Source organism: Artibeus jamaicensis, unplaced genomic scaffold (assembly GCF_021234435.1).
Source record: "Artibeus jamaicensis isolate MK-2021 breed Jamaican fruit bat unplaced genomic scaffold, CSHL_Jam_final scaffold_1283, whole genome shotgun sequence".
NCBI lineage: Eukaryota > Metazoa > Chordata > Mammalia > Chiroptera > Phyllostomidae > Artibeus > Artibeus jamaicensis.
Window position 1 is genome coordinate 22,071,240 of NW_026522028.1, and position 23,087 is coordinate 22,094,326.

General features: G+C 35.6%; 2 protein-coding genes across 5 annotated transcripts in view; one reads left to right on the top strand and one right to left on the bottom strand.

Moving 5' to 3' along the window:
- ARHGAP6 (Rho GTPase activating protein 6) overlaps positions 1–23,087 on the top strand; it is a 484,972-nt gene that overhangs the window by 330,745 nt on the left and 131,140 nt on the right. The gene's annotated exons all lie outside the window — the stretch shown is intronic.
- On the bottom strand, positions 7,898–12,046 carry AMELX (amelogenin X-linked). Its single transcript, XM_037157566.1, has 5 exons — positions 11,993–12,046; positions 10,064–10,111; positions 8,745–8,795; positions 8,643–8,687; positions 7,898–8,374 (listed from the first exon to the last, which is right to left on the bottom strand). The coding sequence occupies exons 1-5, from the start codon at positions 12,044–12,046 to the stop codon at positions 7,898–7,900; spliced, it is 675 nt and encodes a 224-aa protein (XP_037013461.1).

The following is a 23,087-nucleotide window of genomic DNA, read 5'->3' on the forward strand; positions in this document are numbered from 1 at the left end:
TCTTTCCAATGGAGAAGTATTTTTTGATTCACTAAATGTTACCCAATGACCCCTGATGATAAGGCTCTAGACCAAATGGGGGCAAAAGGAATTATGAGCCAAATTACAAAACAAAATGTAAAAGCTCCAATTAACAGGAATTTCACTACAAACATAGCTGATGACTATTTTATTAAAGCAATATGGAACACAGCTAGAAGCTACTATGTTCTGCAAATGTGGGAAATTGGTTCAAATAGTTTTTCTCTTGTGATTACCATGTTAAGTTGTTCACACTTAGATCTATTTGGTGTTTTTAAAAATTAATACAGTTGTTTACTATTATATTCTTTTTATAAGTCCTGTACTTAAATTCAATCTTGGTATTTTCGGCAATCATTTACTGAGGGGAAAACTTCAGATTTATGGGAAAATTCACAATTTTTCTTTCATGTGAAGTTGAGAGAAGAGGTGATCAACAGGATGTTGCTTCTAAATAAAATGAGCATCTTGACCTTTTTCCTTGATAGAATTTTATATTAGAAGTGTAACATGCCTTGATGATAATAACTGATATGATAACCATAGTTTCTAAATGATTAAGATGCAGAAAAGTTTTATCTCAAGTTGCTCAAGTGATATTTGTTTCCACCTTGTCCTTTTATTACAGATAAACTAAATGGGATACTTGTATGTATTCATGTGTGTGCGTACCCACTTGTCCTGTGTTGCACTGTTGGTTTGAACCACAAACAGAAAAGAATGTAATGTAAATATTTTCTGATGTTTGCAGGCAGTCAACAACCCTCACGGGTGGAAAAAAGTTCAGTTTTTTTTCTTATTTTAATTTTTCTGTAAGCATAGATTTTGGCTTATTCCCAATGAAGCCTTAGGTCCAGGGCCACCCCAGCCTTGTACCTCCAGTGTGGATGTCTGAAAATAAATGGTAATTGCTTTGGAACTGAAATAGGTTCTCTTACAAGCCAAAAGTTAAGTTTAATTGGAGTTATTATTAGATTTGTTCATTTTAAAAGAAAACTAGACCCACGGACAAAGCTAAAATGGGGAAGGATTGAGGGTGGGAGATGGAGGTGGGTGGGGCAGGGGAAAGTGGTGGCAGGAAAATAGAGACTGCTGTACTGGAATGACAATAGAAAATAAAAAATAAAATAAAACTAGAGTGAAAATCATTCTGGTGTGTGTGATTCAACCTGAGGAAGAGAAAGGCTCTACAGTTCTTAGAAAATTCCCACACAAGATCATGATTGCTGGAATGCTTGGGAAATGGCTTGTTAGGAATACTTGAGATGTTTGGTTTTCACCAGCAAATCTGATTTTTCCCCATCTTTTGTTTAATTCTTTGAATGAATAGGAGTTTTTCTTTCACCTGACAAGGTAGTATAGAGAACAGCACTATCAATTATAGCTCTTGGTGGTGATGGAAATGCTCTGGTCTGTATCTGTGTTGTCCAATATGGCAGCTGCTAGCTCCATGTGGCCTTTTAACATTTAAACTGAATTTAGCGTAACTGAGGAACTGAATTTTAAATTGTATTTAATTTTAACTCTTTTCATTTTGAATATCCACATGGGGACTCACATTGAACAGTGCAAGTAGAGTGTAATTACCAGTGAGCATAGGTCTCTGATTTCAAATATTACATGGTATTATCACCCTTTATATCTGAATGTTGATTTGAAAAAATATGGCAAATATTAATGTGTCTGACAAAGTGAAGATTAATTCCAAGTAATCCTTTGAACTTCCATCCTCAATTCAGGTATCAAGATAGGTGGTTGTGGAAATAGAGTCTGAAAATTAGTTTGTTAGATTTCATTTTTCCTTTACCCTTGTAATAGGTGAATTGTGAGCATTTTCTGCTTAATTTGAGTTGCTGTTGATTGAGGTTGAACTCTTCAGATAATTCAGACCCAATGCAATTAAGCATAAGAGAGAAAAAATTACATTATAGCCCATTCCAGTGCCAAAATAAAATTAGACGCTTGATGAGTTTTACGTCAGCAAGCAGTTCAGGCATTATTTAAATCAAAAGAAAATTTATTTAATGTGAAAAGTCACTGTAAGACACTATGTCTTTAAGGGTTTAGGGCTTAGACATTGTGTTTTACTTTTGAACTGCCTGCTTTTTGAACCCAGGTAACTTTTGATAGAATGTCTAGGTAGCCATTTCTTTATTTTTGTTTTGTGTTGCTTCTAATTCTTCCTCCACTTTATAATGCTCATCTCTTTTTGGTGTTTGATTGTGTTGTTCATTTTTGTCCCTCCTAAAGCCAGTTTGCTCCTTTTCCTTCACCCTTTTTTGGTCAAAGTATTTCTTTGAAAAAGCCAAGTACATATAAACTGATTTCTACTTGGGAAAAAGGGGACCCAGAAAGATCCCCCTCAAAGGGAACTGAGAGGATGAGGTATATCTAGATTGAAGCTGAAGAAAGGGAGAACAAACTTTTAAATAATTAAATTTATTTCTGATTACAGAAGTAATTTATGTTATTGTGGAAAAATCAGATCTTCACACAAACAGTTACATCTTCCTAGTTTTTTTTTCTATGCCCATTTATGTGTGTGTTTCAATTATTTACATGTTATGGTCATGTATAATATTCACAAATGATGTACAGCCTTGGTATTAAATTTCAGATTATCACATTTCTCCACTAATAAAGTTTATTCTAAAGCATACTTTTTATCACAGTATTTTTTCAGATATATAGAGGAAAATTTGACTGAGATCCAGTTTCTCACTGATATAGATAATGCTATGATCAACATCTTTGCACAAATTTTTCCATACATTTTGAAGACTCTCTAAGGGTAATTTGTAGGCATTTATTTGTAGTCTGGAAGAATTATGCATATGGAAGCTCTCACCAACAAAGAGTGGATCAGAGCAGAGAAGATTTCAAATTTATTAGTGACATGGGAGTGATTATGGTGAGTTGAGATTTTGTTTGAGGTGTTTTACTTAACTTCATCTGTCTCTTTAACTTAATTTCAAAGGTATAGCACAGCTTTGTAAATAATCTACTTTTGCTTTGTTATTAATTTAAGAATTCTTTAGATTTAAGTTGGGGTTTATTAATGCATTTATGATCGATACTGCTATGTATTTCAGCCTGGACTTTGAGTATTGGTCATTAGTATCTAGTAATTTTTTTCCATATATGATTTAAATACATGCAACATTGGGTATCTGATTAAGCCTGAGTTTTAATGAATGAGAAGTGCTCAATTTTATTCAATTTACATCAGCTGTGTTACAGTATGTGGTGACATCTGTATGCCAGAATTTTGTCAGTTGTGACCATCTGTCACAGTTAGGGAATCAGGAAATAAAATAATCTCAAAGTAACTGTGGACTTTCCAGAATAACAATTTCAAGGCCAATACCCTTTATTTTGTTAGGGAGAATACATATACAAAATAAGGTACACAGTACAAGGTTTTAATACACATTAACTGAAAAGAAGAAGAAGAAGTGATAGTTCAGAGCAGAAAGGAGCAGATAGAATGAGAGAGTAATATGGGGCAATTTAAAAGAAGCGTAAGAGCCTTTATTACCTCTGAATTTCCAAGACAACACATGGTAAATCTCATCTGGACCATCAAGAAGATGCTATGTTATGGTTAATATACACTGTTTAATGTGGTAGAACAATGTTATTATAGAAGACCACCATGAGAATGATTATACTAAAACATGTTTGGACAATTAATATACAAGTGTCAGTTTCTTGTTAAAATTATCTTATGCAGTGTATCTCATTCCATAGTGACTAGTCTTCATACTCTGAAGCCTGACTTTTTTCTTGTAATTAAAAGGGTGGAAATTGGAGGGAGGCAGTGAGGACTGGGGGTGGGGTGGGCTGTGATGGGAGTAAAAGACAGAAAACTGTACTTGAACAACAATTAAAATAAAAAACAAAAACAATAAAAAATGAAAAGGTGATTTGAATATGTGTGTATACACAAAAAAGTATCATTTAAATTATTACAAAGGGAGACTGCTTTTGTTAATGACGTTCCCAAATAGAGAATCCCCTCCTATCAGAAAGAGTGAAAGCAACTTCAGGCTGGCTCCAAAGTTTGTGCTCTTTCCAGTGTCACAGACAGTCTTCAAGTAACACCATCACTTATACCCTTAATATTTTTCTCAGTAGTAATAAATGTAATGATGATATTTTCATGAGCTTTGGAAGACAAAGTATGGGGGAACAGATATTTTAAGAATATACTAGGATATATATTTTATCTCCATTTATCAGATTTTTTTTAAAAAGTCATTGACTTTCCGCCCTGGCTGGTGTAGTTCAGTGGATTGAGCGCGGGCCTGCGAACCAGACAATCGCGGTTCGATTCCCAGTCAGGGCACATGCCTGGGTTGCAGACCAGGTCCCTGCAGGCCAATTCCCCGCAGGGGACACTCGAAAAGGCAACCACACATTGATGTTTCTCTCCCTCTCTCCTTCCCTTCCCCTATAAAGATAAATAAATAAAATATTTTTAAAAAAGTCATTGACTTTCAATGACATTCAAGTAATTCTCCTTATTTCTGTCCATAAGGAGAGACAGTTTGCTATAATGACACAAATGATGGGGATTCTGATATGGTATCATGACCCACTAATCAGTTATGACCTACAATCAAAAAACACTACCATAGAAATAGTGTGTCATCTACCTAGAGGTAGATGGTTCCCAAGTTGGTTAGTTTAGGCACACGATAATGCCACCAAAGACCTGGGTGCTTTCCATCTTTCTACCTGACCTTCCCAGTCACAAGATGGCAGACAGAGTTCCAGGCATCATATCCTCAAACAAATAGATCCAAAGACAGAACAGTACTTTTTCTGGTGTATGTGTGTATATGTATAATGAAAGGGTAATCTTTTTTTCCCAAGAAGCTCCTCCTCTCCTAGCAGACTTCATTCATTGTTCAGATTCCACCACAACTCATTCCTAAACTGATCACTGGCAAGGAGAATAAGTACTGTATTTGGTATGAATATAGTATGTTATGGCAATAAATGCCATAATTCACATGGAGGAGTTAACATTCATTCCCTGGGACAGGGGAGGAGGCCTATTTCTCCTGACTTCTTGGAAAGCCAGTTGCTGGGATTAATTCTAGCTCTGCCAACAGGGAATGAGTGGTAAGAAAAGGAAAACTGTTGGACAGCTAGTTAATGATGTCTGCTATATTCAGCAGAGCTTTTTTGCTATACTTCTGTTATAGTATTACTGCCCTTAGGCCCTCTCTTATTATTTGTGAGCTTATTTTATTCCTTTGGTAGATACTAGATTACTCAAGGTTGTGGACTTGTTATTTTCACTAGAATGTGGAATAGGTCCTTGTCCTAGAGGGCAATTAATAAATATTTCCTAAATTGATTAGACTTGCCCCATACTAATTGATTAAAAGCTTTCTTACTTTTTAATTAATCTAAATTCTTTAAAATTGAGTTATTTGTTTGAATATTGACACCCTCCCAGTAAAGTTATGTTTATTCATTCCAGAAAATGATTAAGGGGGCTTAATCATGAAAGTACTGGAATAAAGTTACTCTGGGTGCTGTGTAATATAAACCCTGAAAAGTGTTTACAGTTTTGTGTGGGTGTAGGAGGAAAAAGGATTCATATAATTAGGAGTGGGAAAGAAATCTTGTATTGAGTCCATTTTATGCATCTGTTAACATTTTGAAGACTATATAGTGGAATTTATAATATCTTAAAGATTATGAGGTGGATGAAGTGGCATACGTAAAATCACTGTGATTATTTGAAGCTCCATTTAATAAAAGTTTTGTTAGGAAAGCTAATTACCTCAATAACTTCAAATTCAGTATGTTATTATCCATATCACATAATTTCATTTAAAAATCTGTTTCAGTAAAATGAGATCAGAAGACCAGATTGTATTGACTAATGTGGTATGAATTATAAAGCCAGTGTTCCAAGTCTTAATTCATCTTGTAATATGAGCATTTTTCAAGAGCTTATTTTTTAACATAAGGGATTCTTCACATAAACATCCCTTTATTTGGTTCAGGTTCAGTGACAGTATATGTTTATAACTTTTCACTTTATCAACTATTATAACTAATATATAAACTTCTGGTTTTAAAAAATTTGAGATAGCATATTTTACATTTCTTCTAAAATGAAATATAATACTCATTTGCCTGCAGAATGGTCAATTTGTATGTACAAATGAGCAGTTCCTACCTTATTCAAGAATAGCCATTATAAATTGTTCTCTCAAGTGACATGAATTCAACACAAACATGAATAATTTTTAAAACATTTTTATTGTTTGCTAATGATATTTGTTTTTAGTTACAGAATTTACTAAGTAAAGTGATGCTAGGCACAAATCACTGTGTCATTCTAAAAGCAACTGAAGTATTTACTTCAGTTCTCTTCTCATTTTTTGATCTTTTAATCCTGAAAGAAAATAGCAAAAGGAACAATTAAAATAATTTACAAATATTCTTATTGAGTACCATTTACAATAACACATCAGTTTTGCCAAAACAATGTACAACCATTTAGGTTTGACTCTATAATTTTCAAAGTTTTTGTTATCTCCTGCCTTCAGGACACTTAACACTATTATTTGATAACAGAATAATGATTGACACGTTTTATTGAGTACTTCCTGCTTCCCAGGCTCTGAGCTTATTAGTTTATTTTCCATAAAACAACTCTACAAAGCTATCAATATTTATATTCTACTTTACACAGGAGTTTTAAAAAGCTTAAACTACTTGTCTGGTCACCTTTTAATAAATACCTCTGGCAGAGTATGAATACATTATGAAATATAATTATTAATGAAGAGATAAATAAATGTATTTTCTATATAGAGAGGGAACATGTACCTCAGAGTAGAATAATCAGGTATAGGCACCAGATTATTTGTGATACAATCAAGTTTCAAAATTGTGCCCCATATTCTTCATAATTGTGAAGCTATATATGGCATATATTATAATTTTTTATTGGGAAACTATGGTATTTGTACTTGGACAGAGGCTTGAAAATTGTCTGATTTAGTGACTTTCTCTCATTTTATAGAAGGGAAAACACTCATAAATTTGAAGTAACTTGTTTAATACTATCTCCTCATTGAGAGCAGAGCCAAAACTGGAACCCAGTTATCCTGGCTCCTCATCCAAGTCATTTCCACCTCACCCCTTCTCAGTATAAAGTCATCAATAGCATTTATAACTTGGAATTACATTTGAACATGTACATACAGCAGAATTATACAATCTCATATACACAGAAGTAAGGGTTAATGAATATGAATAAGGGTCATTTATTTTAAGTGACTATTACAGAAAATTGGAAAATTTTTTGAAGAAAATTGGAAAAATTTCATGCTTATGTGAGAATTTCTTGCTAAAAGCTTAATCTATAGAACCCCAGCACTGAAAAGGTATCTGACAATCTGTATAGTTTAGCTTCCTCCAAGTTAGATTAAAAACTACTTTAGACAGGTAATCTTCCTGTAGGTCTTTAAAGAGATTTCCCACCTACCAATTCAAATATTTGTATCCCCTAACTCTAAAAAATTACCCTTTAAAAAAATCTTCAGTGCAATTCTACCCTACTCTTTCTAGTTTAACACTTGAAATATAAGGAGAACAGATAATGGATTTCAAGAATATATATTCTGGTTGGACTTAAAGAATTTAAACCCAGTCAATTAAGGCTATGGTCTTCATTGCTAAACCATATAGATAAACTTGTTGATAATGTAAAGTTACAACACATGTTTGTACTAATAGAGTCAATAATCTGTAGCTACTGGTACTGAGGAACCTGGCTTGTTTGAGAACTTAGAACTCTGGAGGCCAATTTTGTTTTACCGTTTTCACAGGTGTTGTAGTGGCTTCAGAATATACTCACCACTTCCTCCCGCTTGGTCTTGTCTGTTGCTGGCCAAGCTTCCAGAGGCAGGTCAGGAAGCATTGGGGGCAGGGGCTGCATGGGGAACATCGGAGGCAGAGGTGGCTGTGGTGGCAGGGGTTGGATGGGGTGCACGGGTGGCTGGGGCTGGATGGGCTGGATGGGCTGGATGGGCTGGATGGGCTGGATGGGCTGGTGAGGCTGCGGCTGGACGGTCTGGGGCTGGAAGGGCTGCTGGGCAGGTGGAAGGAGGTTTGGCTGGTGGTGTTGGGTTGGAGTCATGGAGTGTTGGCCAGGAACTGGCATCATTGGTTGCTGGGGGGCCACGGGCTGCTGAGCTGGCACCACAGGGATGTGGTGATGAGGCTGTAGGGCGTGATTCGGGGGATTCTGCTGGGACAGCACGGGAATGATTTGGTGGTGCAGCCATCCACCCATGGGTTCGTAACCATAGGAAGTGTACTGGTGAAAAACAAAGAGTCAGGTTTACCATTGGCTCCATTGACTTCCAACTGGAGAAGTAGCAATGTTGTCTTTGCCATTATGACAATATGAGTATTTATTCATTTTTCCCGTGCAAGAATTTCTAACTGTGTACACAGATAAGACCTTTTACAAACTAGACTTCCTATTAGTGTCTTATGTGGCATAGATCTGTTATTTCACTTAAAAGGGAATTGAAATGCATGCTTAATATTTTAAGAGAATAAAGAATAAAATATCTACATACCGGCTGCCTTATCATACTCTGGTACCACTTCAGAGGGGTAAGCACCTTAAGAGAAAGAGACATTAAAATACATTTGTTTTAATATAGTTACATGAAATATACACTCAATAATGCAGTCTTATCAATATTGATCATCTGAAAATATGGGTTCCACTGAAGAAAAACAGGGTAAGCATTTTTTCAGGTGCTTCCTATGTGTGGTACACTACATCACATCCATCAAACACACATTTTTCATGTTTTCTCATATACTCTAAGGCAAGTATCATCACCCTCACTCTTACAGACATGGTCAGGAAAAATTGAATTTCATGAGCTTGGCTGAGGTTACAAAAGTAGTAATTGTGTTTAAGTCCGTGGTTCCTGCTCTTCTTTGCAAGAGCAAAACAAAACAGAAAATTAATCTGACACAATATTAATCATGTTATTTTTGATATGATGTCACATTAAAAATATAGGTGACAGAAACACTGTTCCTCATTTTATAGACACAGGTTTTCTAGTCAAATATGTAAACCTTTTAAAATTTAACAGAAAATCTTGCCTCTAATTCTTATTAACATTTTCCCTCAGCTTCTAAGAGTAAGACTCACAGATTATCATCTGAATCTATGAAGGAAGTAAGAGTTTCTTCTTTTCCAAACACTATATATCTAGGTAATTTCAGGTGCAGGGACTCCTTGATATAGTGCTACAGCATTTGATATCAACACAACAAACAATTATTAATCTTGCTCAAGTTATACTTGACAAAGCACGTTTTATGTTTCTTGACTATTTTGCTCCCCAAACAGTTATTTTGAAGTGTGGGTGTTATAATTATTTCCCTTCTACAGATGAGGAAACCAAAGTTCCAGAGAAAGAAAATGATTTGCCAAAGTCACGTGGTTAGTATGGGGTTGAGGAGAGCCTCAAACCAAATTTCCAGAAATCTCAAGCTTTTTTATTGCTCTAAAGAATGTCTCATAGACTACTTGGTCACTAATCTTTCAGTAAAAACAAGTGAGGAAGACACGAAAGAGTATGAACATATTAGAATTGGTAATTTACTTAGGTGGAAAGGATCTTAAATAACTTCTTACCTGTTCCCCACATTTTAGGGGCTAGTATAGAATAAACCTGTTTAGGCAGAATTTAATTTCTTTCCTACCATGCAAGTCCCCCCTAAGTGATAGTTCATGGTGGATACTTTTATAGCCATATAAGGAGGAGAGACTGAGTCAGAGAGGCCAGGCAGGAGTGTGCTGGGGCAGTGCAGGCTTGAGGCGACTCATCAGGGCTTAAACCAGGAAGCTGGTAGTGGGAACTGAAAAAGTGGGACTGAGAAACATCTTGAATGAGATATCAACATACTATTCTTTACGGAGTCCAGGACATTGTTAACTCAAACAATGGTCAAAATTAGTAAAGAGAAAAATTACCTCATAGCTGAAGTTGATATAACCAGGGTGCCCAGGATGAGGTGGTAGCTTTTATAGGGAGGGGAGAAGAAGAAGGAAATGAAAGTGGGAGAGGGAGAGAGAAGAGAAAGGGAGAGAGGAAGAGATTAAGTCAATATGCAATTGTTCACATTAAGAGAGACTGAAGCAACTTAAAAAATCTATATAATGCAGAATATATTTGAGGTCTACTTTTAGTTTGAACATGTATGCTGTGTAAGAGAGGAGCCCTCTTATTTTAAAGAGGTCCAGAATAACTAAAAGCCTTTTTCCTAGGGTTGCAGGCTATGGTGAGAGACCTGGAATCAGGAAGCAGCACACAATTGTTTTCCAGTGATCTTCAGGCATCCCTCCACCCATGTTGTCAATTAATCCTACTCTGTCCCACCCACCATCTTACTTCTTGATGAAACTCACTCCATGTTGGGAAGAGATATGTTTCTCTTACATGATTATGAATTACCAACAAGAGAATTGTCTCACAAACTTTCCCCTGTAAATCAGGAGGTGGATGAGTGTTTAAGTATCCAAGAGATTCGTCATAATTTGTGTGCAAAGTAAGTAACACAACAACAACAAAAGAAACAACTACATGTGAATGATTGATGAATATGAGAACAAGATGGGTGCAGTGAAATAGAAACGCTATAAATCCCCATGGAAAATGAGAGTTGATTTATGAAGTTTAGGTCAATACTTTTTATTATTGTGTCAATGTTTTTATAGCAAAAACATTTGAAAGTTCAAAATAAAATACAACCTGAAAAATTATCTAGTCCTGTGTAACGTGCAGGCCAAGTGACTGATGCCTGCATTCTGGAATTCTGGTTGGCCATGGAATGAGTGAAAGGGAGGGGAGAGAGAATCATGCTGAACACCTTCCTTAGACATCAAGCTATAAGTCTCTATTCTTTTTAAATGCTGATATGTAATAAGAGGGTTAATTCACTCTTGTCTGAGTGTGAATTATTTTAGTCAAGTAATTGCTTTTTCTATACCTTCTTGATGTAAGCTGTCAGAGAGTAGGGGTGTTGAATTGAACTGAAAAGGGCTTAATTTATAATGCAAGGATCCTTGGGAGACTATGAATTGCCACAATGTAGGAGCTCAGGAAGACAGACCACAGAATGTTGGTCGTCGGGGGTGAGAGAGAAAGAAAGGAGGCAGTTATGCATGCTTTGCTGGCTTCTGGTTGTATCATGCTCTTTACCCTATGTTGCCTTCATGTAATATAAGCTCTCTGACCTTTTGTACCCATGTCTAGGAAGAATGGGTCAGACTTCCTGGTCCTTGGTACATTTCAACATAAAGTATATCTATGTGTAGTGGCATAGGTAGGATTCCAGACAACCACATAAAAGTCATGTACTTCGCAGATACACCCAAAGGGATGAGGCCTCTGAGAACAGAAAGATGGTTCAAGAAGGGAGTTACTAACACAGAAATTGGACTTTCTGAAGGTTACAGCTGTGGAGTTTGGAGAGCAGGAAGAGATTTGGATACTTGCAAGAAATTGGGTTTTAGACAAAACTGGCATTATTATAATATTTTCCTAAGGGTGATTTAAGCACTTTCTCTGGAGGCCTTTTAAGGGTCTCTTCCAAAAGTTTCCTCCATCTAGAGATGGGCAATGATAAAAGCTTATTTTTTCAACAGAATTTCCTGGGGAGCTTATTAAAATGCCGAGTCCTGGGCCCCACCCCAGCTGTACTAAATCAGAATCTTTGGTGGAGGCATCTGAGAATCTAATTTTTTTATAAAAATCTCTTTAAATTGTTTTTAAACACAAATTTTTTTGAGAACATCTGATCTCAATACTGATTTAAACCCTAGTTTATCAACTATGGGGCAGTTTTTATTTCCAAGCTTGTGAAATTGGACATTGACGTTTGCAGGGGGTGTTTTACTCACAGGCATAGCAAAGGCTGCTCCCAGGAGGCAGGCAAACAAAATCCAGGTCCCCATTTCTTGATGGCCCTGAAATATGTCAACACATACTTTTCTTATCTCTTCTCAAATATGGACAGAATTAATGCTCCATAAACCCCTAATAATCCATACTGGTTTGTTGCAGTGGAAAGAATGGGATCGTAGTGAGGTTACTTTACTCATATGTGATTTCTAGTTCTCTGCCCATTTTGTTTTTTCTGTAGTCACAAGAGTGATGAAAATGCTTTCCTTTTAGGTTTAGAGCTGAAACAAGTTGTAGGGACATGAATAATCTATCACTGTAGTATTTACATGCCATTTTCCTATACCTGTACAGCTTGTAGAGTCATGGAGGCTAAGTATATCTTACAATTGATGATTAAAAGAGTACAGTTAGCTCTAAAATCAAGATGTTCAGTGCTTGATACTTTTAGAACCAAGAGGCATAGAAATGATTTTTTTTACTCAGTCTACTCAGTATGGACAATGACTATCTGTTTGTTTTTAACAGTAGCAATACTGTTAAAAGCAAAGCCTAAGCACTGAGAAAAGATATTAAGTAATTTGCCAAAACAGAGTAAGGAAGGAGTGGAATTAATTCTGGGTGTCCCCACAAGTAGAACTTCAGGCAAGACCCTCAGGTAACATCTCTGAGCTCTGGATGTGGAGCAAAAGATGTGGTTCAATGAAAGGGAGAGGATGGCAGTAATATTCTGTAATTATTCCATGAATTTTAAATGACATCCATTTAAAAGATTCCATATTTATAGTTAATGGCATATTCCTTTTGTTTGACACTGCATTGTGATTATTCCACAAATAAAACTCTTTAGACACGAAGCAAAACAGGCTATCCTAAAACATGCACATTGCTTTGTGGTGCAAATTATCGACTAACTTTGAAAACTGTCAGAAGAAAGACATTAAATTCTGCACAGGAAGTGAATATTGTGTGTAATAATGCTGGCTGTGGGACTCACATTTTCTGCCTCCTAAATCTCATTTTTTCAAAGTTTAAATTAATGAGGAAAAAAACTGTAGTTGATGATTCTATTTTATGTCATTAAATAAAGTGATTTTCAAAGTAGTGGATCACAAAGTGTGAAAAATTATAATCTCATTTGATAACTAATTAAAATAAATATCTTGCTTTGAAATTTGGCCCTAAAAAGTGCTTTAGGATTTTAGAAGTCAAATTTAAAGAAATAGACTTTCTCATATTAGAAAGTAAAATTTTTTAAAAAGTAAAATAATTCACTTAATAATCACAGTCTAATTTAATTATGGTCCAGCTGAAGTGGTAACTGAATATACAGTATAAAGCATTAGAAATGCAGAATACATCGTAGCTTTTGAACATGAAATGTAGAAAAAGAAATAAGCACAACAGAAAGGATACTAAATAATGAATAAAATCTACATACCTTTGAATATATGTCTTCAGAGTAAGTTTCTGTATGAAACTCAGAGATGCTTGATCCTATAGATTTCTTCCAACTAAGAGCTCAATTTATATCATTCACGGCAGCTAGAACAACCAATCAGGTTTCTGAAGGAAAAATGTGTTGAGTATAACTAAAAATCCCTGTATCATGAATTTTTAGAAGCTATGATCAAACATAAGGCTGTATGTTGTGATTAGTGCATATAGAGTCTTTCATTATGGGCAATAGTAGGTTTAACAGGAAAAAAATTTCATCATGCTGTTTTTAAGTCAGCAAATAAGTTGACTGCACATGCTGATATATTCAAATTTACTTTTACAAAGCAGTTATGTCATTGTCTGTTCTCTGGTTTTAGCAAACATAACATAGTTCTTTCCAAAAATGTAGATGGTTGAGTAACTATAGTGTACTCAAGATATCCCCTAGGGTTCCTCATCCCTTTCAGATCAAGATAAATTGATTCAAGCCCCCATTCTGGTAAAACCCCAAAGCACTCCCCAATATTTCCCTTACAGATTTTAATTTGGGGTTCATGACTGCTCAATTTTCTATTCTCATTGAAGGTATTTTCTCTGATCCCTGGGGCCATTTCTTTAACACCAGTCTGGTATCCACCAAAAGAGAGGACTAAGTTTTTTATCCTTGGCTTCATCCTGTAGCCTATCTGCCATCCAAGCAACCATAAACTTGAAGTTGTCACAGTAGCAAAACTTTTACTGATGATTTTAAAGACAAGAAACATATCACACACCAGACCTCACACTTAAAAATATATTTTGATACTTGCAAACAAATATGTATCAGAGGGGACATTGCTTTGGCTCCCCATTTCACACAGTAACTCAGTTTTCTTAGTACGTTGGCCCTTCTTTGTCCACATTCTACTGGCCCAATGCCACTTTCTCTTATAAGCAAATCCAAATTTCTGTCTCTCTTTTAGAGCCTCTTAACTTCCCCATTATTTGCATTGTCCCTATGTTCTCAGCAGCCTCTCCTTTGCCTAAACAATAATAACCAAAGCCCTTCTCTCTGTAAGAAGACCTCTGATCTAGATAGTAATTCATGACTTTTACTCTTCTACTTTATTAAAGCATATGGATTTTTTCTTTTATTCTAAAGTTGGGTTGGTTAAAAAGCAGATTTGTAACTAGAGATAAGAGGTACCCAGTGAGTTGTCTGTCAATAGTAGAGCAATAAAAGAAAGATTGATTATATACCTAGATAATATTGGCAGTATAGCCAGATCTCTTGGACTGCTTAAATAATAAAGTTTGTACATAATACATGTTTTTATATAGGTGCTCTATATTGGCTAAGTTGAATTCAAGGAGAAAATATCCACAAGCACATATTATTAAGAGCTAGAGCTTAGACTTACATGGGCCCTGACCTCAACTTAACCAAAGGTTGAGGGGCCATTGATAAGATACTTAGTCTATCTGAGCCTCACTTTCCTCATTGGTAAAATGAGGATACTTACAGAACCTAAGAGGACTAATGTGAAAAAAAATGAGAGACATCTCTGGGTAAAATGGAAAGTTTTCACCCTCCCCTTCCCCATCACTTATCATACAGTAAGTGTTTTATAAATGTTAACAAATAAGATTCTATCTTTGGGAATGAATTAGGGAGACATGAATAACCCTCATGAAGAAAGGTAGACCTTTCAATCAGAGACAGAATAAAATGGAAGATAATAACAGGCAAAGTGTATAAATAAAAATGAACATTGACTAGGGTTCTAAAAGCCAATTGTGTTCAGGGTTTGCATTTATAGATGAATATATTAGTAAATTGTATATCAGAGGCAAGAAGGAAGTTGTAGAATGGATTTGAGGAGAATTAGCTGAGATTACTTCGAGGTAGAAGAAGTGGGCAGTGCACAACAAGGTGCTCAGCAGAGTAGGAGGGAGAGGAAAGGAAAATGTAGGTAACATGAAATTCCTTTTCAATCTTTTTTCCCCATTTTATTTGATTAAATATATCAGAGTGCCTGAAAAGGATTCAGGATATTTTTCTACAAAATTGCAGTTAATCTCTACTAATTAAGTCATTGGTGAATTACCAGTGGTCTTATAGTTGTCCAAATTTATCTCATTACTTTGTTTCATCTTTCAAGAATGAGAGTGACCCTGTTGCTACAAAGGTTAACAAGGATCCCTTATTGTGGCATTAATTTGTCTGATCTACTAGATATTGAGTTATTGCCAATTCACTGTATATAGCTGTTCCGGCTTTGATGGTAAATACAGTAGAAATAATTTGATTCTTTCTATTTGTTTTCCCCCACTGCATATTCTAAGTTATAGGGTATTAAAATGTGGACTGCTCTGCTTAAAAATCTCTTTCACTAAATTAAGTCCTACATATGCAGTTTAAAAGTTGCTCATTGTTTTGGGGGAAAAACTCAAAATTCCAATTGAAAACTTTTTTCCATAACCAATTATTTTCTTTTTGAAAAGGGTGACTTTATAAAAGAAAACAATTTATTAGATTGACTATTTTGTTATATAGAGACTATAAAATTTCTAAAATATTTATGCTCTTGTTTTTCTGGTGCCTTGACATCAAATATGTTTTATCTCTTTAAAAAAATCAGCATTTTAAAAATGGATCATTAGCATAAAATATTTCCATCTAGGACAATATATCTGGAATAACTTCAACAATATGACCCTAGAATGTGTCTTCATTCACTTAAGCATTTGTTCCAAATGTATGCCATATTTTTCAGACCATAGGATGCACCTAGGTTTTAGAGGAGGAAAATAGGAAAAAAAAGTTTGAAGCAAAAAATGTGGTAAAATATTTAATAACATAAATAATATAATATTTCACCAACATTAATGTAAATAGAACTCAACAGCAGCATTAACAACAACTATTCCTCACAAATTTCAGGGGAAAAGTACATCTTATAGTCTGAAAATTATGGTATGTTGAATACCTATGAACATAAGACCATTTGTGTTACTAGAGGGGACAAATGCACGCATGAATTTATACTTTCTAAAAGCTTTTCTTGAAAATTAGTGAATACATATTATTATAAATTACAGGTTACCATTCTTGCTAAGAGGACCCAAGAAAGGATTATAAAAATATCATGTTTGGGGCACTTTTTGGCCCAGAAACCCTACTCTGAATCCCTACTGAGGCCTTGTAGGGTCAAGCGGGGCTGCAAAATAGGCAATTCATGGGGAAGGACCTTAAGCTGGGAAGCCTTCTACTTTTTTTGACACAAATCAAGAACCACATGATTCCTGTCTGCCAGTGGTCAGAGATGAGGAAAGCATGGGTTAATCCCAGGAAGAAAGAATCTACCATCATACCTCCTCACTTTGGCCCAACCAAATACTTTAAATAAAGACAACCCATGGTCACCAAGAGCTGAAGCAGTCTTGAGCTCTGAGAGGAAGCATGTCTTAAATGTCTTCACTTCCTAAAAGTTCACTTCAAAAACAACAATAAATTATACATGTTTGTTTATGTTACTTTAAAATTTTAAAAAAGCTCTTTTGCTTATTTTTATAGTAGTTATACTTGCAGCTCATCATATTTTGCTGTTCCTGTGCTGCTTATGTAGCAATTTCTTCCCTTCTAATTTGCTGCTTAATTTACAGTGTGCTGGAAAAATCATGTGCCCAAGCTTGTTAGAAGTATGTGTGGACTGCAAATAAAGGGGTGCTCTAAGTGGTATTGGCCCTGAGAACTCACTTGTGATAAAAGCTCCAAAATTTCAGTCTTACGGCATTGATTTTTGACTGCTGAGAGGACGTTTTATTTCACTTGGGAGTTTTCCCTCTGCTTAACTTTCTGGTTTTTAGCAGGAGTCAAGGTATATGGGTGATCTTTGGATAAGTCAGGTGTTAGGAATTTTAGAAGCCTTTCTTATCATCTATAGGGACTCTATACTTGAATATTCTTTTAAAGCAGGCCCAGAATGGCCCAATATTCCAGAATAATTTCAAAATTGAGTATTCTTAAATAAATGGAGCAAAAGTCAACTTTTAAACATTTCTTTTATAGACATTTACTTATAAGAAAATATTCTCTATGCTGTTTTTCCCCCCCTGGAATGGAGTTGGCACCCTTTTTAGAGCTCAAATACACCACCACTAATTAATTCTGATAAACACAGACTTTCCTTTACAAACCTTGAAAGTTAGATAGTGTGCCTTCCACTTTCTCAGGAGCTCTTTGGACCTAGAAAAATATCTTTTTACAAAGTAAGTGCTAGATGAATGTGTTGATTAATTGAAATACAGAAATGTTATCCATGACATTATGAAAATATTAAAAATATCATTGATTTATGTGGATTCTCATAGACAAAGAAATATGCAGTCCTTTAGATGGGCCTTTAAAACACCTAAGATGGATAACTCAGCATTGCTGCCAATTGGTCCTATGTATTTCATGCAAATGGCCTCTGATAAGGGCCTGGAAAGGGAGATGCTGTCAAAGGTTTAGAATACATTATCCTAACATCCTTATTATAGTTGACTCTGACCTGTTAGTTCAAATTGTAATATACTACAAGGAAATATACTATTATATATACTTGATTTTTACTTATTTGTATCTGAGTTTATTTGCTTAATATAATGAATTATCATCATCATCATCATCATCATCATCATCATCATCATCAGTTTCTTAGGATTCTAAAATCCCTTCAACCCAAGGAGTAATTTGAAAAGAAAAACAACAAAGCCCATCTTTCATGCATATTCATATACTTTATTGATTACAAATCAGCAGCACCTATTTCCAGAATACATTGGAATTAACTATGTTTTGTGACTGGTTCTTTGGAGCTATATTAAAAAAGAGGGAACCTCTACAGGCTAAGGACATTTAATAAGTGAGTAGACTTTGGGCAAGATGCATAAGAAAAGCAGGAACAGAGGTAAGGAACCAGAAAAGAGAAAGGCACATATAAGAAAAAAATGCATTGTGATGGTATTCAACGTGGTAATCAAAGGTGGGACTGGTTCAGCAAGCCCAAAGTGTCCTGAAAAGAAAAGAGGAAACTTATTGAAGAAAAGAGGAAACTTAATGAAGCAATAGGAAACAAAATAGCTATGTAGTAAATGGAAATGGTCTCAGGGTCACAAGTCCTGAACATACCCCACAAAGGCCAAAATTGTGACATAACCTGAGCAGCCATTATTGGGCACTAAGTATATACCTAACAGTCATAGGTCTTGGACTACAAGGATGAATAGGATAGTAATCCAACTCTTAAACTAGTCACGGCCTCTAGAAGAATTCTTCAGTCTGAGTTGGAATGAAGAATGCTGGGAATAGGTGTTGGAACAAATTATCCTTCTCACTTTCAGGAAGCTAACACATTCTGTGCCTGTATCTGTGTTTGTGTATGAGAAAAGGGTGATGAGGGAGGAGAGAGACAGTAGTGACACCAAAAAGCATCAGGGGCTGTGGTAAAAGCTGGACATCTAGAGTATTCCAATAGTTCTTTGGCTGGTTTGGGCAGGGGCATATTAACTGTATATAGGACCATTCAGTTTTTCTACCTGAAGTTCTATATTTCCTGCTTCTTCAATGATTGTGCAATAAATGGCATGCGTACACTGAGTCATAAAGGAAACATTAAATTACAGCCAGTGTCTGCTGTTTTTGAGGACAATATAAAGTAGATAAAGGTGTTTATGCATTAACTTGTAAAATAAAATATCTCAATAGAGGGCTTGTTCAAATCAATTATGACACATATAACATTCAAAATGAGGGTATCAGTCTGTATTTGTTGACATAGAAAAATGTTTGTGACACATAGTTAAGTGGAAAAGAGAGTTTTAAAGTTTTCTTTCTGTAAAATAATCCTCTTCTTTCTCTTGTCCCTCCCTTCCTCCCTCCATCCCTCCTTTCTATTCTTTTTCTTCACTGGGGAGATATTCACTAGAATACTAACAGTTATTACCTAAGGGACTCATTCTTGAAAATCTCTGGGAAGCCAAGATTTTATTTTATTTCTTTTAAATAATCTGTGAATGGAACAAATACAAGGGAGGTACAAGAAGTTTGGGGTATAATGTTTCTCATTCATGTTCAGCAAAAGTGATGAGTAAGTGCTAGTATTAGATTCCCTGTAGCTCTGGGTTTATTTAATGTTCATTCTCAATGGGGGAAAAAAGCTGAACATGAGATCAAAGACCAAAATAATATGTATTTATTTACAGTGATAGGGTCTCTTTTCTACTATATCACTAATAGAAAATATCTTAATATAAGCATTATTAGGAAGAGTTTGTACAGCTTGTAATTTGAAAGATCTGTAAGCATTTGCTAGATATCTGGTTTGGAAATTTTCTTTTTGTTTTAAAAATGTATTGATTTGAGAGAGAGAAACATCAATTTATTGTTCCGCTTAATTATGCATTATTTGGTTGCTTCTTTTTTATTTTTATTTAGTTATTTTTCAAGTACAGTTTTCTGTTTATTTCTCCCATTCCAGCCCACCCCTCCCCCATGCACCCCACCTCCCTCCCATTTCTACCCACCTTAGTTATTGTCCCTGTGTCCTTTATACTTGTTCTTCTAAATTCCTCCCATTTTTTCCCCTTAAATTCCCTCCCCTCTCCCCTCTGGTCACTGTCCCCCTGTTCTGTATTTCAGTGTCTTTGTTTTTATTTTGCTTGCTTGTCTGTTTTGTTGTTTAGCTTTCTGTTAAAGGTGAGATCATATGGTATTTGTCTTTCAACCCCTGGCTTATTTCACTCAGCATAATGCTTTCCAGTTCCATCCATGTTGTTGCAAAAGGTAGTAGTTCCTTCTTTCTCTCTGCTGCATAGAATTCCATTGTGTATATGGTTGCTTCTTGTATGTGCCCTTATCAGGGATTACACCCACAACCTTAGTGCATTGGCATGACACTTGACACTATAATCAACTGAGCTACCCAGCCATGGCTAAGTGGGGCAATCTTCAATAAGGGAAATTATATGCAGATGGATAGTGTATTGGTTGGTTATAATTAACTGGTGACTGTCAGGAGTGAAAAATGCTATATCTGTGTTCATGGATATAACACAGTAATATAAACACAAGCTTTTTTATTTCTACTTATTAGACAAAATACACCAAAAGTAAGTCACACTTTCCTACTGGGGTTCAACATACATATACACACCTGGATAATTTCCAAACAAAAACAATGTGCTATGGTGGAGAGGCCTGGATCAGAATTGTAATTGGGCCATTGACTCATGATGCCAGACCTCAGCCAATGTTCTTTTTTTTAAATTGTTGTTCAAGAGCAATTTTCTCCATTTTCACCCCACCATGCCTCCCCACCCACTCATCCATGCCTCCCACCCTCAAACCCACCCCCTTTGGCTTTGTTCATTGATTCTTTTGTGCACTTACTTTACTACCTGGAAAATGGAGAAATATCAGTAAGGGGAAGCTAATAAGGTTACTTGATATATATTTGACTCTTCTTAAACATGATTTCCAATGTTAAGAATGATAATTTTAGTAATTGCTGAAGGAGAAAATATGCAAATTTAAAGGAAAAAAGGCCCCGACTGGTGTGGCTCAGTGGATTGAGTGCTGACCTGCAAAATAAGGGGTTTTCAGTTCAATTCTCAGTCAGAGCATGTGCCAGAGTTGCAGGCTAGGTCCCCAGTGAGGGGTGGCGCATGAGAGGCAACCACACATTAATGTTTCTCTCCCTCTCTTTCTCCCTTCCTTTTCCTCATCTCTAAAAATAAATAAATAAAATCTTTAAAGGAACAAAGGAAATAATTTGGCACCTAAAAGGTTGGAAACTATCACTCTCGTATATTTGATGTGCAGAATTTTCTATCATTCTTGGACAGACAAAGCTTATATTATTACTCTTTAGTAGCATACCTTTCATTTTCATCTCTTATGGAAATGCCCATAGAAGCATAAATGTGGAATGTCAGAATAATATTTGCATATGATCTGCTAATTCTACAGGGAACAAGAAATATGTGGTGGGACCTAAGTACCAGTGATGTCAGAAGTTCTGGCTGTATTGTCATTCCTGGTATCCATTCCAATTATTGCTGTTGTTAATGGCCTCTTGAATGTGGACAAAGCCCTGAGCAATTTTTCAGTTACTATCTTCTTTATTACATCCCTAAATTATATAAATTCAATGATTACTGTTAAAATTATCCTCAAACCTTTATTTGAAAAGCCCATCATGAATGATATGTCTGCTTTGATTATTTATTAGATCTGAAGCTGATATAATTGTGAGGAATGAAATAGATCAGGAAGAATGCCAGAAGTTAATTTAATTCTACTCATACATTTTATTATAGGAAATTTTTACTTCAAATGAAATTAAACAGATGCAATAGTCTGTCACAGAATTCTGTAGAGTGAATGCATGTTTATTCTAATTATAGGTGACATTTCCCCCATTACAGTGCTAGCATCGCTTTAGAATCATAAAATTGCCAGTTTTAAGAATCTTACCTAGTGCATCATCTTCATTATCATTGTGCTCTTAAGAGAACTATGGTCATGTGCTATTTCTATTCTCAGTAGCATTCTGTACATTTCCAAAATTCTTAAATCATTAGGATAAAATATTTATTGTGTATCTGTAATAGCCAAGGCACATGAAACATAAATATATAGCATGATATTCATCCAATGGAACATTATTCAGACATGAAAAAACAAATGAAGTGCTAACACATGCTGTAATATAGATAAGCCTTGAAAACCTTATGTTCAATGATGAAGCCAGACACAAAAGACAATATACTATATGATTTCATATTTATGAAAGTCGCCAAATAGGCAAATCCAGGGACAGAAAGTAGATTCATGGTTACCATGGGCTACAGGAAGAGAGGTATGGGGAATGACTGCTAATAGGTTTGGGCTTTTTAGGGGAATAATGGAAATGTGGTTGGAAAATGGGTCTCTGAGAACCTGTATAGGAGGGTTTCTTAATGTTAACACTCTTGGAATATGGGGCTAGATAATTCTGTGGAGGGGCCATCCTGAGCACTGTTGGATATTTACCAGTATCCCTTGTCTCTACCCTCTAAATACCAGCAGCAACTTTTCCCCTAGCTGTGACAACCAAACATGTCTCCAGACATAGCCACATGTTCCCTGGGAACAAGGAGTGAAGGCAAAATTGTTTCTAGTGGAGAACCATACATCTACAGTTACCTAAGACTTGAGCTGGGTGAAGAGGTATAGGAAGTGGGTGGGTGCCTGGAGCCAGTGTGCAGTTGAAAAAAGACCATTGTTTCAGGATCCTTGAAGGTCCAAACATTGATGCCTGAATTCTAAAGTCTGTGATACCTTTTTAAAAAAATAATGAAGAGATATATAAGGAAAAGAAGATTTAGATGAAATTATTGTTCAAAAATATCTGTTGGAAAAAATACATTTTCAGATCATTAAAAAAGATTGAGCCTTTGCTGGTGTGGTTCAGTTGATTAGAGCATCATCTTGTAAACCAAAAAGTTGCATGTTCGATTCCCTATCAGGGCACATGCCTAGGTTGAGGGTTCTGTCTCCAGTCAGGGCACACACAGGAGGCAATAAATGTTTCTCTCTCACATTGATATTTATCTCTCTCTTTCTCTCCCTCCTTTTCCCTGTCTTTA